Source organism: Capsella rubella, unplaced genomic scaffold, assembly GCF_000375325.1.
Source record: "Capsella rubella cultivar Monte Gargano unplaced genomic scaffold, Caprub1_0 scaffold_1, whole genome shotgun sequence".
Classification (NCBI taxonomy): domain Eukaryota; kingdom Viridiplantae; phylum Streptophyta; class Magnoliopsida; order Brassicales; family Brassicaceae; genus Capsella; species Capsella rubella.
This window is the reverse complement of record NW_006238923.1, coordinates 18,495,258-18,511,832: the sequence shown is the minus strand read 5'-3', so window position 1 is coordinate 18,511,832 and position 16,575 is coordinate 18,495,258. Positions and strand designations below refer to the sequence as shown.

Here is a 16,575-nt window from a genome sequence, read left to right as displayed (position 1 = left end):
CCAGTTTCGGCCCATTAGTTAATGTTCTTATGTTAAAAAAAGCTTCTACATTTTATTTCTCATTTCTTCCTTGTCAGCGTTTTGTTGTTGTTCTCTCAAGATTCTTACTTTGTTCTCCGTTTAGCGACTCTTCTACTTCAAGCCGATCAAAGGTCAGTTTTTTCGTTAATCTCTAAAGCTCCTTTTCATCGCTTTATCTTTTTCTCAATCGTATGATTATGCGGATGGATTTATCAGTTTTGTTTTTTTTTGCTTCTTCTGAATTGTATGTTGATTCTTTCTTTGATTACCTAATTTGTTTGCTTGATTGGTTGTTCAATCGGATTGGAGTGTTGCTTAATCGGCTTATGACATGGTACAAGTGAGATGGTTTCGTTAGGGATGAGACTTTGTGATTTGGGGTTCAGGGTTTTAAGGGTTTTGCCTAATTTGATTGTGGCTGAGGAGAAAATATGTGTTTTTTTAGTAGATTCATGTAATTAACTCTCGTAAAGTTTGGTTTTTTAGCACAACCAAGTAAGTTTAGTTTTGGATCTTGCCTTGTTATTAATAAGGTTTGTCTTCAAGGTTTATCTCTCTTTCCCATTGTGGCTTAAACACTAGTTTGTAAGTTTTTAACTTAGAAGAGCATTCAAGTTTGATTGTGTTATCTTTTGTTTGATATAAGATTATGTGAGGATTTGAACTTGTTGGTGTAATCAGTAACAAAAAGGAAGTAATTTGAAGGATTATCATTTTACTTAAAAGCTACTTGTTCTTGTTTCTAATTTATCACTGCTCTTGGTTGTCGTTGTCTATCAATTTGTCTTAAAGAGCATTCAAACGATCAATGTTTCATATATATAGTAATGTCCCTGATCTGAAATGTAAGCTGACGTTTTACCTTGTTATGTTTCGTTGCTCTTTGGTTATTGTTGTTGTTGAATGTGGTTTGAGTTTTCTTGGCGTAACATTCTGAGAATATGATGATGACAGAGATGAGTGGTTCACAAGCACAAGACAGTGCATGTTCCTTGGACAAGCCAGACAAAGATGTGGTTGCCACGGAGACAAAACCAAAGAAGAGGATATGTTGTGCTTGTCCCGATACTAAGAAGCTAAGAGATGAGTGCATTGTCGAACACGGCGAATCCGCTTGCACGAAATGGATCGAAGCTCATCGTTTGTGTCTTCGATCAGAGGGTTTTAAAGTTTGAGAGTGTGTGAAAGAACTAAAGATTGATAGTAGCATAAGATTGCTGATTTGTTTTTCTGAATTTACACAACCATCATTATGTAATAAACAGAGCAACCAAAAAGGCCACATTGGTCTAAAACACACTAGAAACTCAAATTATATTTCATTGTACTGATTTTTGATATATTCAACTTTTCTGTTTTTATCTCAAAGTTGACATTTTTTTTATGGTCTTACATGCTTCCTTAAATACGTCAACTTGATCACTAAAATAAATTAAAAAGTCAATTACTAAAACATCCAATATTGTGAAGGCATTCTTGTTACAATATTGTCCATATTTATCACTGAATTAAATAAAATAAATAAAAACTTGTTTTCGTTAATGTAATCTTCTTTAACAAGATTTACTTATCTCTTCTTCCCTTTTTTTTTTATTCCATCCGTAAATTCCCAAGCGTTGGATAAATTATAAAATAAACCCGATCATCATATCTAACGGCTGTAAAATTCCTAACGTTGTAGGTACCGTCGATTACGCCACGTCAGTAGAAGAAGCAGAGAACCCTTTTCTTGGTTTAGTCCTCCCTCTCCCTGATCATTGACTTATTAATTAAAAAAATACTTTAATTAAGATTTTGTGAAGAGATTAATTTAAAAAGAGTGTTCAAAGCGATTGAGTTAAATCTCTCACTGTTGTGTGATATTATAGTCCGGCGCGAATTGTGAAGTGAGGACCCGATAAAACCTTTTTCTCTTCTCCTGTAATCTCGAGGCTTAAATCTTTAATCTCTTTTTTTTTTTTTCTATCTTTCTATTAAAATCACTGTTTTGTCGATCTTTGTTAGCAAGCTTTGGGAATTTCGTCAATGGAGCCCGACGTTGTGGAGATCGCTCCTCCTCCTCTGATCGCTTCAGTCTCGAGGAATCGTAAACCCAGAAAGGTTCGATTTTTATTTTCTTTTTCTTCTGTTTACTTCAGTTGTGCAGAACTTTACTGATGAATGATGATCATCTTCTAGGTGTTTTTGATTTAGGGTTTATCTTGTTTCTTTGTTTGCTCACGTTTACTATGCTTCTACTGTTTCTCTTTGCCGTCTAATTCAGGGGCTTGTTCTTGATGATCCGTGTTGTGATTGTGTTCTTACTGTTTACTAAGTTTTGAAAGAGATCAGTTTCAGGTTGTGTGAAATCAAAAGCTTACATATAGATTTTGTGGAAATTCTCTTGTTTCTCTGTTTCTGTGATTTGTTTTGTCAGTCATAGTTGATTGTAAAGTTTGCTGCTTTGGCTTGTTGTTGGTAAGTTTTGTGTATGTTCAGTTTTCTTGTCAATGTTTTGTAAATTTCATTTGTTTTTCTCTGTTTTTTTCCTCCTTTTTTAAATTTGTTTGATCAAACGTAATTGATTGGTAAAGTTTGCTGCTTTATCGTATTGTAGGCTTTTCCTGAAGTGATTGATGTGGAAAATTATGAATTCCGCAATGGTGGTGGTGTTCTAAACAATAACAATATTGTTGATAAGAAGAACAAAGGGAAAGCTATACAAGTTGACTCCTTTTCTTACGACAACGCTCAATCTCATCATCCTCTTGGTCACAATAACCCTTATGTTCCATTAGCTAACCAACCAATTGATGTTGATGACTACGCAATGTTTCAAGACGTTCTGGATCCTAAGAATGTCCCAGCTGGTGCAGAGATGATGGTACCTTGGGGTTTAAATTCAGGCAGTAAGGGCACAGTGAAATCAAGTAGAAGCATGTTTAGAAGTCAATCGATGAAAGAAACTGGAAACTCATCTCTGGCAGCTACTCCTGTTACTCAATCATGGGATTATTCTTCTAGTTCGTTTTTGCCACAGCAGAATCAGGCTATATATCCTTCTGGTTCGTATTTGCCACAGCACAACCAGGCTATCTATTCTTCTGGTTCGTTTTTACCTCAGCACAATCAAGCTATCTATTCTTCTGCATCGTTTTCTGTGGTTCAGCCTCAGACTCCTGATGTAGTGATGGTCCCAAGCCTTTTTAGAAATGGGGTTATGTCTTCAGTTCAGAATTCTTCAAGTGTTAGGAAACTGAAGGAAGATTTTCTGCGAGATTATAAACGATTTGACACCGTTGATGATTTCTCAGATCATCACTATGCTTCTAAGGGGAAAGCTACAAAGCAGGTGATGATAAGTTTATTATCTCCGGGTTTGTTTCCTAAATTGTTCTTTCATTTTCAACAACTGTAAGTTTACCCGCTGCCTCTCTTTTATATTATCAGCACTCAAAGAATTGGGTGAAAAAGGTTCAAACAGATTGGAAGATTCTTGAGAACGATTTGCCAGGTTGGTGTATACACTACGCAGATCATTGCTTGCAACTTTTTTTACCTATTTGTTCTTTAAATTTAAACTATCTTTGCAAACAGAGGCAATATTTGTTAGAGCCTGTGAATCGAGAATGGATCTTTTGAGAGCTGTAATTATTGGAGCCGAGGGAACTCCTTACCATGACGGCCTTTTCTTTTTCGATATTCAGTTCCCAGATAACTATCCTTCAGTGCCACCAGTATGTCCTCAGGAACATTCTCAAGTATTTACTCTGTCTTTCTTCTTCGAACCCGTAATGACCCTGGAAGTTCAATTTGTTGTTGACAGAAAGTTCATTACCATTCCGGTGGGCTTAGGATCAACCCGAATCTATACAATTGTGGTAAAGTATGCTTGAGTCTTCTCGGTACCTGGTCCGGTAGCTCAAGGGAGCTATGGCTTCCAAAGGAATCCACAATGTTACAGCTTCTTGTCTCAATCCAAGCACTCATCTTGAATCAAAAACCATACTTTAACGAACCTGGCTATGAACGGAGTAAGGGGACTCCATCAGGCGAGTCTCATTCTACAGTTTACAGTGAGAATGTATTCGTATTGTCGTTAAAGACTATGGTTTACAGCATGAAAAAACCACCTAAGGTAAATAATTAGTCAAATTCTCATCCGTTTTCTGAAATATTTTCTTCCAGAATTCGATTTTTCTGAAACTTAGGTTTAAAATAGTGGTGAATGCAGCACTTTTAATTTTAATCGCCATATCTTCATTCGTTTTTGGAGAAAAAACTTAAACCTTTTTGCAAAAATTAGACTATTTTGCTTTTGTTCCTTTTCATAAAATTTGGGGTTAAAACTGTTGCTGTGATGAACGTGTAGCATTTTGAAGAGTTTGTACGTTGCCATTACTTCGTCCGGTCTCACGACATAGTGAAAGCGTGCAATGCTTATAAAGATGGAGCTCCTCTTGGATCAATGGTTAAAGGCGGAGTCCAAGACCTTGAACAAACTAGCCTGGGCGGCTCCAAGAAGTTTAGGAGCGATGTAGCTATCTATATGCAGACAGTGGTTGATGAATTCGTAAAATTAGGAGTCAAGGAGCTTGCAGAGAAACCAAAGCCACCTGAGAGCAACCCTAACACAAAGATTCAGAGCAATACAACTAACCGTAAGAGAAGCAGATCATCAAGGTGAGCCAAATAAATAAATAAATAAAGTAATTCTCATATGTACATAAAATCTTATCACTTTCTTAGTCTCGTGTGTATTTTTCTTATAACCCATTTGTAGTATTTAGTTTGGAATAGTGATAAGTTTTTTCTTTTTCTTTCTTTCCTCAGGTTTTTCTTCATTTTTGTGATAATTGTTGTTTTGTTGGCATTTGGTATAGCATCAAAGACTTTCTAGCAAATATCGGACGATGCGTTTTTCAGCAGTAGGATTTGATTGAGTGAGTAGTCGTAACAACAACGTATCCAAGTTGAAGACGACTCGAGATTAGGAGACTTGGTGGTGCCTTGTGGATCTATCTAACATTGGAGTAGGAGACTAAAACTTTAGCCTTTTCCTTTTTACTATTCTTGATCTATGAATTACAATAATCTTTCTTTTTCCCCCGGTTTTGAAAAGTGGTTTAGGAACAAAAATTGAACCGACAATTTGATGTTCTGTTTCTGGCTAAACCTGCCACATGCTAAAAGGTGAATCAATGAGAGGTTGCATTAGCAAATGTTGTCTTGAAGAAGAGAGGCAATATATATGTACAGCTTTACACAACCAAGTTTTGGATTTGTCATGAATCTGGCAAGTCTTTACGACAAGTAGGACATGTGAGATGATTCTTAAGCCAAGCGTCAATACAAAACGCATGATAGATATGTTTGCAAACCGGAAATACTCTGCATTCTTCGTTAACGACATAACCACTGAGACAAATCGCGCATTCAATTGATTCTAGTGACCTCTCATCTTGGCCCTCATGGTTGACTTGTCCAACAAGCAATTTCGGAAGTAGGGTTTCGATCGCGCTTTGTTTCAGCCCTCGCTTTTTCCCTTTTCTCTCGGAATCTGTTAACTGTAGACTGGTCTGGATGATTGCGTGGTAAGTCACGATCCTAGCACGAGGTTGGCCTCTTTGTACTCCGATTTCGAGATCTAGGTCGAGATACGTTCCTAAGAATGGTCGGAGAGTGCAGTCGATGATGGCGTAGATTACAAGAATGATAGCTGAGGTTGCAAAAAGAACAACGAGCAAAATGCAGAGACCGATGAAAACGGCGAGACCAAGAACGCTGACGAGACTAACCACATCTTCTTCTGATGAGCTCATGTTGATTCTTACATGAAACAGGTTCCTAAGGTTACGTTCAAAATGTTGGTGATAACCCAACGATTTAAACAGCTTTATTTATTTTTAGTCATGAAAGCTGGAAATTTTTTGTTGGTTAGGATAAGGCAGTGAGGATTTGTGTGGATTCTAAGTTTAGTGTTTGGTTTCAAATTCAAATCTTATGTTATCCAACTAAATTCCATAAGTTAAATTATTTAGCAAAATTGATATTTGTAAGGAATTAAATTGGTCAAAGTCTAATTAAACCGGACTAAACCGGTTCTTTTCTCGCTGTCTCGGCCATCGCTTTGTCAACAGAACATTTCACTCTTTCTCTCTTTCTCTCACACTCACCGGAGCTAAATCTAAGTGATGGCAATGTGTTCATCATCGTTTTCTTCATCTTCTCAGAAGACATGGATTGTACACGGGATCTTAGCCGGAACTGCGATTGCAGTGGCGATAGGCGCAAGTGCGTATCTGGGTCGATCCAGGAAATTCCGGAGCCGGGTCGTTGGAATCATCCCCGCACGTTATGCTTCCTCTCGATTCGAGGGTAAGCCTCTCGTGCAAATCCTCGGCAAACCCATGATCCAGGTTCCTCCATTGTTATATTTCAATATCTCTCTGTTCTATGTTTTAATCTCAGTATCGTTGCATCGGATCTGGTTTAGTTACTTAGGCAAGCTTACTGGAAATTTCATGCCTTTTAAGTATATAGATCACAGATTCAAGTTACTTGTTTAAAAAACTTCTTCTTTCGTTATCTCTGAGTCTGGATCTAGACAAAGTTTGAATTTTTTGTTTCTCACTTTTGTTGACGTTGTTGAACAGAGGACTTGGGAGAGGTCAAAATTAGCTACTACGCTTGATCACGTTGGTAACTTTTGGCTCCGAATCTTTACTATTTCATATTATAAACATAAAAATATCTACTTTTATGTATCTACAATCTGTTCTGTGAGACTATGAAGTTGCCTTTGGTTTTGAATTCGATTGTTAACTTGTGATTGATGAGATTACAAGATGTCTGAGTTCTTGGTGTTTATAATTTATCAGTTGTAGCCACTGATGATGAAAGGATTGCGGAGTGCTGTCGTGGATTTGGTGCCGATGTCATCATGACTTCAGAGTCTTGTAGAAATGGTCTGTACATTGTTGTTTTCAATGTTTTGGTTTTCTTATTTTGTGGAATATGGTTTTCTAGCTAAAGTAAAGTATTACTTGGGTGATGTGTAGGCACTGAGCGGTGCAACGAAGCACTAGAAAAGCTGGAGAAGAAGTATGATGTTGTTGTGAACATTCAAGGAGATGAACCACTCATTGAGCCTGAGATTATAGACGGTGTGGTCAAAGCACTTCAGGTCTTGTAAAATGCTTAATTAGATATCTTATGTGTTTCCTCTTGGACTGGAATTACGATCCTAATATTTAAACTCTTTTGAATGTTGTTGAATAGTGTTTCTATGGTTGTGGTTTTTAGGTAACACCCGATGCAGTGTTTAGCACAGCCGTGACACCATTGAAACCTGAAGACGGGGTTGATCCCAACCGAGTTAAATGTGTGGTTGACAACCGTGGCTATGCTATCTATTTCTCGAGGGGTTTGATTCCTTATAACAAGTAATCTTACTTACCTTTTTTCTTGTGTATATTGGTTACAGGAATAATCTTATTCTTTCTCATATGCTGATCTTTTTGTCATCTTGGTTACTGTTTTATTTTTGCGGTTTAGGAGTGGTAAAGTGAATCCAGATTTTCCATACATGCTTCATCTGGGAATCCAGGTAACAAGCAGCCAGTTTCTCTTATCCTATGTATGTAATGGACTTTTCTTTTTAACATCTAATGCTGTTTATTTGTTTGTTTTTCATCTCAGAGTTTTGACTCAAAGTTCCTGAAAGTATATTCGGAGCTCCAACCAACGCCATTGCAGCAGGAAGAGGATCTCGAGCAGCTCAAAGTCCTGGAGAACGGCTACAAAATGAAGGTAACAGAACCTTTTCCTCATAATAAGTATCCAAAAGGAAAAAGAAACATATGTCAGTTGATATATCATCCCAAAGAATCGAGCCTTCCCTTAGAGAATATAGAGAGAAGTAACTTTATGGCACTAAAGATCTCTATGTTGGTTGTTTATAGGTTATAAAGGTGGATCATGAAGCTCATGGAGTTGATACACCAGATGATGTTGAAAAGATTGAATCTTTAATGCGAGAAAGAAACCTGTCCTAGTCCACAAAATCGAAATCCCTGCTTTCAAATTTTAACATTGAGCCTTTTTCCTTGTTTTTTTCTCTTTCCCGGAGACTTGTGTGATAGATCGAATCAGGGACGAGTAATATATAAGCTGCAATGTGGGAAACCCGTATAATGTAATTGAAATCATCTATTTCCACCACACCAGGTAGACATGTGTTGTGTAATCGTACGGCTTATAATGTTATAATGTTCTTATATAATATCAATGAGTTTAAGGACGCTTATTAGTTAGGAGAATGAGATATATATATATATATATAGAGCTGTTTCATCGTGTCTGCAGAGAGATCAAGAATACTTATAAAATGGCTAGAAGTATGTTATCATTCAGCAAAACCAAGTCACATCAATAATCATAATGGCTATCCGTCAATTGAGCACGATCGAGCCGTATCCACCATATGGTCCCTTACTGAAATGGTGTGGCAGGAAACTCTCACGCATGCAGATAAGGAAAGATAAGAGGAGAGTTACAATGTGGCAATTGGCGATCCTTATATTTTGTTTGCTCAAGTTATGTGAACGCCATAAGGAATATGGCTATGAATGTAAGTACAGCTGTGAGGGTGGCCGTGGACTTGAACTGTTGATAGTTAATGAAAACCATGGACGCCTATAAAACTAGAGCATAGGGAAAAGATTTCGCGACCTACACTTCAAACAGGTTGAGAGATTTATAAGGCGATCTGAAAATATCGATCGATGGAGCAAATTAAGGTTTTATAGCGTTTGGTAGCGACGGTGACGTGCTTGGTGCGTTTAAGGTTTAGTACTGGTGGGATGTGTTCAGAGTTTGATCCCTTGATCAAGACTTACGTGTCATCATCACCACAACTGTCGAATGACAACTTGGTTTATTCCGGTGGTAAGCTTAAAGGTATGTAAAGAAGAAAAAAAAACCTAAGTTAAACTATAAAAAGGTACTTTCAACTAATATTATTGTACTACAATGCGAAAACATGAGTTGTTTTTTGTATTAAAAAAGAAAAAAAAAATTTGATTTGGGTTTATAGGTGTTCTTTTAGAGATTTAGTTTTTGTGAAAGCGACAAAACTTTGTTTCTACAAATACCAGAAACAAAAATGAAGGTAATTATATTTTTTTTTTCTTTTTTTTTTCCTATTGATCACATAGATTAATTAGAAAGCATCACTGAATTGGATTGGGATGCACTTGTGCTCAAATCGGAACTCCCAGTAATGGTTACGTTCACAGCTGAGTGGTGCATACCATGTGGTGTGATATTGATCCCAAAACTGAACGAAATGGACTCACAATACAAGAATAAGTTCAAATTCTACACAGTCAACGCTGACCAGGAGAGAAGCATCGCATCACGTTATGACATAAATCATCTCCCGACCACTTTTGTCTTTAAATACGGAGAAGCAATGACTAAAGTCATCGGACCTGATCTAAATAAGTTAGAGGAACTCGTCAAGGAGTACATGTGATTTCCCTTGGCCTTGGCTTGTCCGTTTATCTAATATTTCATATTTGTTGCTTCCTTTGTCACACCTAATTTGCTATTTTTTGAGTGTTCGTTTGTCTCCTTTATTACACAAAATAATAATAATTCTCCTTGAGCAATGAACTATGCTATCTCCTTTAGTTGATCGTTTTGATAGTGTCGGGGGTGGTACATGTAGTTAAGGAACACTTATAAAATCCCTGCTTTCAAATTTTTACATTGAGCCCTATCCATTTTATTTTTTTCGCCCAAGACTTGTGTGATCGATCGAATCATGGACTAGTAATATAAACTTGTCAAGTACGCAGCGGCAAATTTAACCTTTGATCATATATAGCGGTCTTATGTAATACATTTATACTTGAGCAACAGCAAAGTAAAAAGATACCAAGATTTAACGAGTTCCCCAAATGATTACGGGGTGTCTCGTACGTGAGGGATCTCTTGATCTTAAATTTTTACTAGAAATCAAAAGGTTACGTACAAGCTCTCAAAAAGATTACAAGAAACAGCTCAAGAAGGTAAAACTTACTGCACACTTAAAAAAAAAGAGAAAACCCTAGCTTGTATGTAAAGACTATGTTTTCCTTCTTCGTCAGTTTGGACGTGCTTATATATGTGTACGTGTGGGATTTTTCACTCCATGCCAAATGTACTGTACACATTTAAAATTGAAGTTTTTTTCTTCCTCAAGTAATGTACGAAATACCCATCCTATTAGGTCGAAAGAGAAACAGAGATGGTATCAACTCTTTCAATAATAAATACCCGCAATTTAAGAAACCCTTATAAACTTAACTGAATTCAATTATAATGACATGTATAACTACTCCATGTTGTGGCAGACACCACGAACTCTAATTTTATCCAGCTAAATCCTCCTCAAAAAAGATTAAGAATATCCACACAATGACGCCTTCGACGGTGGTTAGCTAAAGCATTAGCAACTGACCAACTGTGGCTTTTTAGAGCTGTGTCATCAATCTCGGTGATTAGTTAGTCATTAGAACACTTATTAAATGAGAGGGTTAGTAGAACTATATATGTTCTCACTCAGCAAAACCAAGTCACATCAAATAATCATAATGGCTATCCGTGAATTTGATCACGAGCCTTATCTACCATATGGTCCCATACTGAAATGGTGTGGCAGGAAACTCCAAGATAAGAGGATTAAAGAGTGAGGATGTGGCTAATTTGCGATCCTTATATTTGCTTAGCTCAAGTTACCAGTTAGGTGAACGCCATAAGGAAAATGGCATTGAATGGAGTACAGCTGTGTGGGAGGGATGTGGTGTTGAACAGTTGAACTGTTGATAATTAATGCAAATTACGGACGCCTATAAAGCTAGCTAGGGCATAGGAAAAACATTTTGCAACGAACACTTCAAACATATAGGGAGATCCCAAAGTATGGAGCAAATTAGGAGTTTGTACCGTTTGGTAGCGACGGTGACGTGCTTGATGTGTTTAGTGATTAGTGGTGTGATGTGTTCCGAGTTTGATCCCTTGATCAAGACTTACGTTTCATCATCGCCACAGATGTCGAATGACAACTTGGTCTATTCCGGTGCTACGCTTCCAAGGTATAAAAAAGGAAACCAACTAATTAAGTTAAACTATATATATTTTAAAAAAAAAAACATGTTTGATATGGAAGCTTATAGGTGTTTTTAGAGTTATGGTTTCTTTTTTTCCTTTTGTGAAAAGCGACAAAAAGTTGTTATTTCTAGAATACCAAAAAGATAAAAATAAAAATGTACATGTTTCTAAAATCTCTGTTTTTGTATTGATAGATGAAGTACTGAATCGGAATGGGATTCACTTGTGATCAAATCCAAACTACCAGTAATGGTTATGTTCGTAGCCCATTGGTGCGGACCATGTCGTGTGAGTATCCCCATACTGAACAAATTTGCCTGGCAATATAAGAATAAGTTCAAATTCGACACAGTCGACATAGACAGTCAGGTAGGGATCTCATCACGTTATCACATAACGCGTCTCCCGACCACTATTGTCTTTAAAGGCGGAGTCCAAGTGGCTAGAGTCACCCAATTTAGTGAATATATGTTGGATGAACTCGTCAAAAAGTACATGTGATATGATATCCCTTGGACCTTGGCTCGTCCAGTTATCTGTATTTGTTGTTGTTGCTTCCTTTCTCAAACCTTTGCTTTACTATGTTGTGTTCAGTGTTGTTTGTCTCCTTTATTACCACTTGTCAAGTTTAAGCCACAAATCTGGGTGCATCATAAGAGCTCATTCTAATAAACCACTGTTTGTAAATGGTAAATAGTGTTAGACAAGAGTCTCACTTTGAGTTAATTAAAACACAACGTATACAAGTAACAGAAACAAAATTTTGCGAGGTGTAACATTACTCGGCAGAATCCGACTCGTTTTCCACATCATTTCCTGACTCTGAATCTTCATCCTCATCCCCATCAGACTCACTTTCCACTCCATCTTCCGACACCACATCCTCATCTTCGTGCCCATCAGCTCCGTCTTCCCCCTCTGTTTCAGTTGACTCCTTTGCTTTATTATCATCCTTGAGGTCTTTCTCGTCATAGAAATCTCTTTGGACAGGAACATCCTTCTGTTGTTGGGTAGACATGATTCCAGCAATGGCTTTCAATGCAGCAGCTGCTTGACTATTATCACCTATGGCTTCTTCATCTATGCCTGGCACTGTTGCTTCTGATTCTGGAGCAACAGCATCTAGCTTGGGAGGTGGGACAAAGAAGGGTATACGACCTCTTTGCCAGTCATGGAGTATCATCTTTGCTCCTGTCATCAAATCAGGCTCTCCACCCTGAACAAGGTTGCCAAGTTTAGTTATTCTTACACCAGTTCATTGCCACGAAAACAGAAAAAACCTTTAGGCTATCTCTCTTAGACTCTTACTTAGCCAATTAAGATTTAGGAAACACACCTTTAACAGTTTTCCAGAGGATTTGCATAACTGAAGCAGAAAATCATGATCATCCTCCCTGTAATTATCGGGCCATGAAACTATCACTCTGTCGCCAAAGTAGGGATGACTTAGAAAATATTAAGAAGGTGTAATTTCCCTTACCAGTCATTTATTTTGTACGCTCTCTGCAAGTGCTCCTTCTTGACACGCCTCAGTACTTCTCCAATGTGCTCAGATGCATCTTCCAAGTTTGTAACTCTTACCTATATATAAAAAAATATGAATCTGTATGATAATTCACTATTTGAATAAAACAAAACAGAGTACGGATCAAAAGAGGCAGTTAATAAAGGGTTTAAATAAGACAACTTTTCATGTAAGGTTAAGCAAAACATTTCCAGGCATTTGAGTATAAAAGTGTAATACGTAAAAGAGAAGACTAATATTACAAGAGACATACCACTCCCTTGAGGACTATATCTGTCTCAGTATCACGGCTCTGGTAAACAACTCCAGGACAATCAATCAAGAAAATCCTCTTAGTGAGTGTGATGTATTGCCAGACCTTTGTCTCCCCTGGAATTGGAGCAACCTTGCAAACCTAGAGAAGAGACAGAGGAAGAAGATTTGTGAGCAAAAGTAAATTGGCAATTAGGGTTTCAATAATGCAGGCTTGCAATAGTGGAAATTAGCAATCAAGTTTTTACATTTTTAGTACGCAGTGTGTTGATAACTGATGATTTCCCAACATTGGGATACCCAACAAATCCCACAGATATAGCTTGCTTGTCGCTTTTTAGACGAGCAAACTGCCTCAAAACAGAGAGAAGTGACCCCTGAAACCAACCATCATTCAGCAAATATTTATCAAGAGAATGCCAGACTGATAATAAAACATAAAAACAAAAAAAAAAAAATCGCTAGATCAAAGGATCACTAGGGGATGTATAGTCAATGAAGTACCTTTCCGAATGACTTGTTAACACTTGCATGGAATGCTAGAGTTGGATATTCTTTTGATAATACTCTCAACCATCCTTTAGTAGCCCAAGCCGGCACAAGATCACACTTAAAAGCAGACACGCAAAAGACATATCAATATAAATGGTAAACAACTTACACAATATGTACAGTCAACTTAAGCTAGCTGAGTTTCCAAAAGAGGAAAAGTTGAAAACAACCAACCTTGTTCAACAATAGAATCATGTGTTTATGCTTGTGATGCTCTTTCAACGTTTTTTCTAAATGATGACACCTAGTTCCTTGTGGATCCCTAGCATCTATAACCTGTCACAAATTACATGTCAGCCAAAGAAATACTACCACTAAAAAATAACTCCTTGTGATCACTGAATGAAGACATACCTGGACAATTACATCAGAAGAGTCTATGACTTTGTAAAGCTCACCCCAAATACGCTTACTCTGTCCCTTCTCAAACATAGTATGCCTGACAAGATCTCTAAACCCGTCTTCTTCTTCTCCTCCTTCGCCAAAAGTACCTTCCCCATTCTTCTCCTCAAATGCATCTTCAAAATTAGAAAAAAAAAAATTCATATGAATACACGTGAGCAATCATTTCGGGTACAACAAACTCACAGAAGCACAATTTACCCTGAGACTCAGATGCCTTCTTCACCAAGGCTTCATAATCAGAAGCCACAAGCTTGGGCCGCTTCCTTTTTGTCTTCTTTCCAAAAGCATCTTGAAAGGGCTCCATGTCCAGTAAGTGAACTTTCCTTTGCTAAACAAAGAATCAGAAAACCCAATCAAAAATTGAAACTTCAAGACCTTTGACAATCTCAATTCAACCAAGTTCAAACCTTTACCTTCTTGTTATCAGTTAAAAGAGACATAGGCAGCTTCCTCTCTTTCAAAATCACATTATAATTACTAGACATCTTAGTCTGAAGCTCTTCTCTAAAATACTCAAGCTCTTTCTGATTCACAACACGTGTGTTCCCTATCAAAAAACACACCAAAAGAAAAAAAAAATCAGATGAATTCGAAACCAATTGAGTAACTCTAATTCTCACGCATTTTGAATTCTTAATACGAACCAAACCATCTTCGATCAGGTGCGATACGTGAGTCGGGCAAGTCCTTCGACTGGTACTCGTTGCTAAGGATTTTACCGCCGGTGTTTCTCTTAGGCCTAGTGTTATACATCTTAAGCCGGCGAACTGTGGCGGCGGTACGGCCTTCGGTGGTTTTCTTTTTGCCATCTGCACGATTCGCATCAAGCGAATGCTTTGGTTTTCCCGACACATTCGCTTTCTTCTCCTTCTTCACCATCTTTAAGTTTTGTTTTTTTCCCTTTGAGAACAATGGACGATGATGAAGAAGCAGAGGAGGAGGAAGAAGATAGTGGCGGTGAGTATTTTTCTAGGGTTTTTGGTTAACTCAGTGACTCTCCTCTCATTATGGGCTTAAAGGCTTTAACGGGTTTCAAATACTTGGCCCAATAGACTCATTTTAACAAGCCTCTAAGAAACTATACGTTTCACTCCAATATTAATTAAACCATCCTTTAATGACCAGTAACATAAGCTAGTCTAGTCGTTACAAACCAGTCAAATATAAAAAGCCTAGTTCACCAAATCTTTATTATTCATCATAAGAACAAAAACAAGAACAAGAACAGAAAAAGAAAATGGAGAAAACAGTTATGATTGCGTTTCTGATGGCAACATCAATGGTTTATCAAACTCTAGCTCAAGATGATGAGATCACTCCAACATCTTCATTTGCATACGGACCATCTCCATCTTACGAATACGACCAAGAACTCTTACACCACATGACGGCAAAACGCATCAAGTTTCTCCAAGATTGTTCGCATAATATGAGCTCGAAATGCGGGGTCGAGATGACGAAAGGATTGATCAACGACAAGCCTGTCTCGGAGAAATGTTGCATGGAGTTTTTGAAGATCGGAAGAGATTGTCACCAAGGGCTGATGAACTTTGTCTTCTCCACTTATGAGCTAAAAGATGATGCTATTGAGATTCTTCCTAGGAGTAAGAAGATGTGGAACACATGTGTTCAGTCCACTGCTGCTAAGATTGGTGCTCCTATCGCTTTTGAATCTTGATTCTTATATGAATGATAACAAGTTATATCTATAATTAGAAGATAAAGATTATGGTGTGTGACAAAAAAAAACAAAAGTTTGTGACCAAACAATAGAGTTTTAAAATTCTATTTAAATATCAATTTATACGTCCAAATTAATAAATTACGATGTGTCGTTTGTTTTTGTCCGTTAACTCTCTCCACAATCTCTGAATTGTCTTCCTAAGAGTTTCGCACACAAAACTCTATTAATAGTGTTCGATTTCTTGTGTTTTCTTCATACTTGAACTTCGATTTCTCCTAAAAGTTTTTTTCCATCTATTTTCTTGCAAACTCGGAGATTTTGGTCGCCTTAGAGCATGTACAATGGTGAATTTTGGAAGGTGTCTTAAAAATAAAAAATGTAGATTCATTGATTTTGAGATCCAATTTTAGTCATTTATTTGTCAAAAATGTCTTATTTAGCACTTTTTTGTTGGATTTAGACATTCAATATGTTTTAAAAAACCAAATTAATTATTTTACACACCTATTAAAGTGTTACCATTGAACATCCTCTTAGTGCGATTGTTCTTCACAATATCAAATTGACCTCCAAGATCTTCGGATTGAAATAACATGACTTATTCAAATATTATTGGCTGATCATGATGCGTCGTTGTTCTCTAAGCATCCTATATACGGTGCTTTGTGTTTGAATAAACAGGTTGAACTATAACATATAAAGCGAGGAACGACATTTGTTTAGAAAAGAAAATGATCATATATTGGTCATATTATAGTACTCCGTAGCACATATTTCCTTACAAATGTATGCACCAACTTAACACTAGTCCAACGAATAAGAAAAAGCTATCTAAATACATGTGATGTGATTTCTAATAACCACACCTATTTATATATGGATAGAAAATGAAATAACATTCTTTGTAAATGTTCTTTTGTTGGTTGGTTGGGATGTGGCGGCAGCCTTGGTATTGGGTAAGCAGGAATCAGTTCTCAATTCTCATGCATGCAGTGGAGAA

General features: G+C 37.2%; 8 protein-coding genes across 12 annotated transcripts; 6 read left to right on the top strand and 2 right to left on the bottom strand.

Moving 5' to 3' along the window:
- Window positions 1-62: 62 nt before the first annotated feature.
- Window positions 63-1,389, top strand: LOC17899189 (cytochrome c oxidase copper chaperone 2). Of its 2 annotated transcripts, none has more exons than XM_006304776.2 (2): window positions 63-152; window positions 976-1,385. In XM_006304776.2, the coding sequence occupies exon 2, from the start codon at window positions 978-980 to the stop codon at window positions 1,194-1,196; it is 219 nt and encodes a 72-aa protein (XP_006304838.1). In that variant the 5' UTR covers window positions 63-152; window positions 976-977; the 3' UTR covers window positions 1,197-1,385. The 2 variants fall into 2 exon arrangements, with proteins under 2 accessions (XP_006304838.1, XP_023632743.1); XM_023776975.1 differs by lacking the exon at window positions 63-152 and adding an exon at window positions 196-355 and having other exon boundaries at window positions 976-1,389.
- Window positions 1,390-1,842: 453 nt separating this feature from the next.
- LOC17897148 (putative ubiquitin-conjugating enzyme E2 38) lies at window positions 1,843-5,222 on the top strand. 4 transcript variants are annotated; one of them, XM_023789658.1, is made up of 8 exons: window positions 1,843-1,907; window positions 2,026-2,121; window positions 2,618-3,352; window positions 3,451-3,514; window positions 3,598-3,737; window positions 3,827-4,138; window positions 4,373-4,683; window positions 4,834-5,222. In XM_023789658.1, exons 2-8 carry the CDS (start codon window positions 2,047-2,049, stop codon window positions 4,898-4,900), a joined length of 1,704 nt encoding a protein of 567 aa, XP_023645426.1. In that variant the 5' UTR covers window positions 1,843-1,907; window positions 2,026-2,046; the 3' UTR covers window positions 4,901-5,222. The 4 variants fall into 4 exon arrangements, with proteins under 4 accessions (XP_023645426.1, XP_023645425.1, XP_023645427.1 ...); XM_023789657.1 differs by having other exon boundaries at window positions 1,890-1,941; XM_023789659.1 differs by lacking the exon at window positions 1,843-1,907 and having other exon boundaries at window positions 1,955-2,121; window positions 4,884-5,222.
- A 44-nt stretch (window positions 5,223-5,266) lies between these two features.
- On the bottom strand, window positions 5,267-6,113 carry LOC17900485 (putative RING-H2 finger protein ATL19). The gene has a single exon (XM_006306118.2). The coding sequence runs from the start codon at window positions 5,820-5,822 to the stop codon at window positions 5,286-5,288; it is 537 nt and encodes a 178-aa protein (XP_006306180.1). The 5' UTR covers window positions 5,823-6,113; the 3' UTR covers window positions 5,267-5,285.
- A 37-nt stretch (window positions 6,114-6,150) lies between these two features.
- Window positions 6,151-8,308, top strand: LOC17899577 (3-deoxy-manno-octulosonate cytidylyltransferase, mitochondrial). Its single transcript, XM_006305409.2, has 8 exons — window positions 6,151-6,419; window positions 6,657-6,702; window positions 6,882-6,968; window positions 7,062-7,186; window positions 7,306-7,445; window positions 7,558-7,609; window positions 7,702-7,812; window positions 7,965-8,308. Exons 1-8 carry the CDS (start codon window positions 6,195-6,197, stop codon window positions 8,055-8,057), a joined length of 879 nt encoding a protein of 292 aa, XP_006305471.1. The 5' UTR covers window positions 6,151-6,194; the 3' UTR covers window positions 8,058-8,308.
- A 134-nt stretch (window positions 8,309-8,442) lies between these two features.
- On the top strand, window positions 8,443-9,538 carry LOC17897324 (thioredoxin M-type, chloroplastic). Its single transcript, XM_006305858.2, has 3 exons — window positions 8,443-8,650; window positions 8,875-8,961; window positions 9,228-9,538. Exons 1-3 carry the CDS (start codon window positions 8,443-8,445, stop codon window positions 9,536-9,538), a joined length of 606 nt encoding a protein of 201 aa, XP_006305920.2.
- A 1,411-nt stretch (window positions 9,539-10,949) lies between these two features.
- On the top strand, window positions 10,950-11,851 carry LOC17898707 (thioredoxin 1). The gene is made up of 2 exons (XM_006303507.2): window positions 10,950-11,141; window positions 11,355-11,851. Exons 1-2 carry the CDS (start codon window positions 10,969-10,971, stop codon window positions 11,656-11,658), a joined length of 477 nt encoding a protein of 158 aa, XP_006303569.2. The 5' UTR covers window positions 10,950-10,968; the 3' UTR covers window positions 11,659-11,851.
- LOC17897109 (nuclear/nucleolar GTPase 2) lies at window positions 11,818-14,818 on the bottom strand. The gene is made up of 11 exons (XM_006304695.2): window positions 14,536-14,818; window positions 14,305-14,438; window positions 14,090-14,219; window positions 13,841-14,004; window positions 13,661-13,762; window positions 13,439-13,543; window positions 13,183-13,311; window positions 12,936-13,076; window positions 12,638-12,738; window positions 12,494-12,551; window positions 11,818-12,373 (listed from the first exon to the last, which is right to left on the bottom strand). The coding sequence occupies exons 1-11, from the start codon at window positions 14,768-14,770 to the stop codon at window positions 11,936-11,938; spliced, it is 1,737 nt and encodes a 578-aa protein (XP_006304757.1). The 5' UTR covers window positions 14,771-14,818; the 3' UTR covers window positions 11,818-11,935.
- A 306-nt stretch (window positions 14,819-15,124) lies between these two features.
- On the top strand, window positions 15,125-15,603 carry LOC17899897 (protein DOWN-REGULATED IN DIF1 11). The gene has a single exon (XM_006304627.2). It carries the CDS (start codon window positions 15,129-15,131, stop codon window positions 15,567-15,569), a length of 441 nt encoding a protein of 146 aa, XP_006304689.1. The 5' UTR covers window positions 15,125-15,128; the 3' UTR covers window positions 15,570-15,603.
- The last annotated feature ends 972 nt before the right edge of the window (window positions 15,604-16,575 follow it).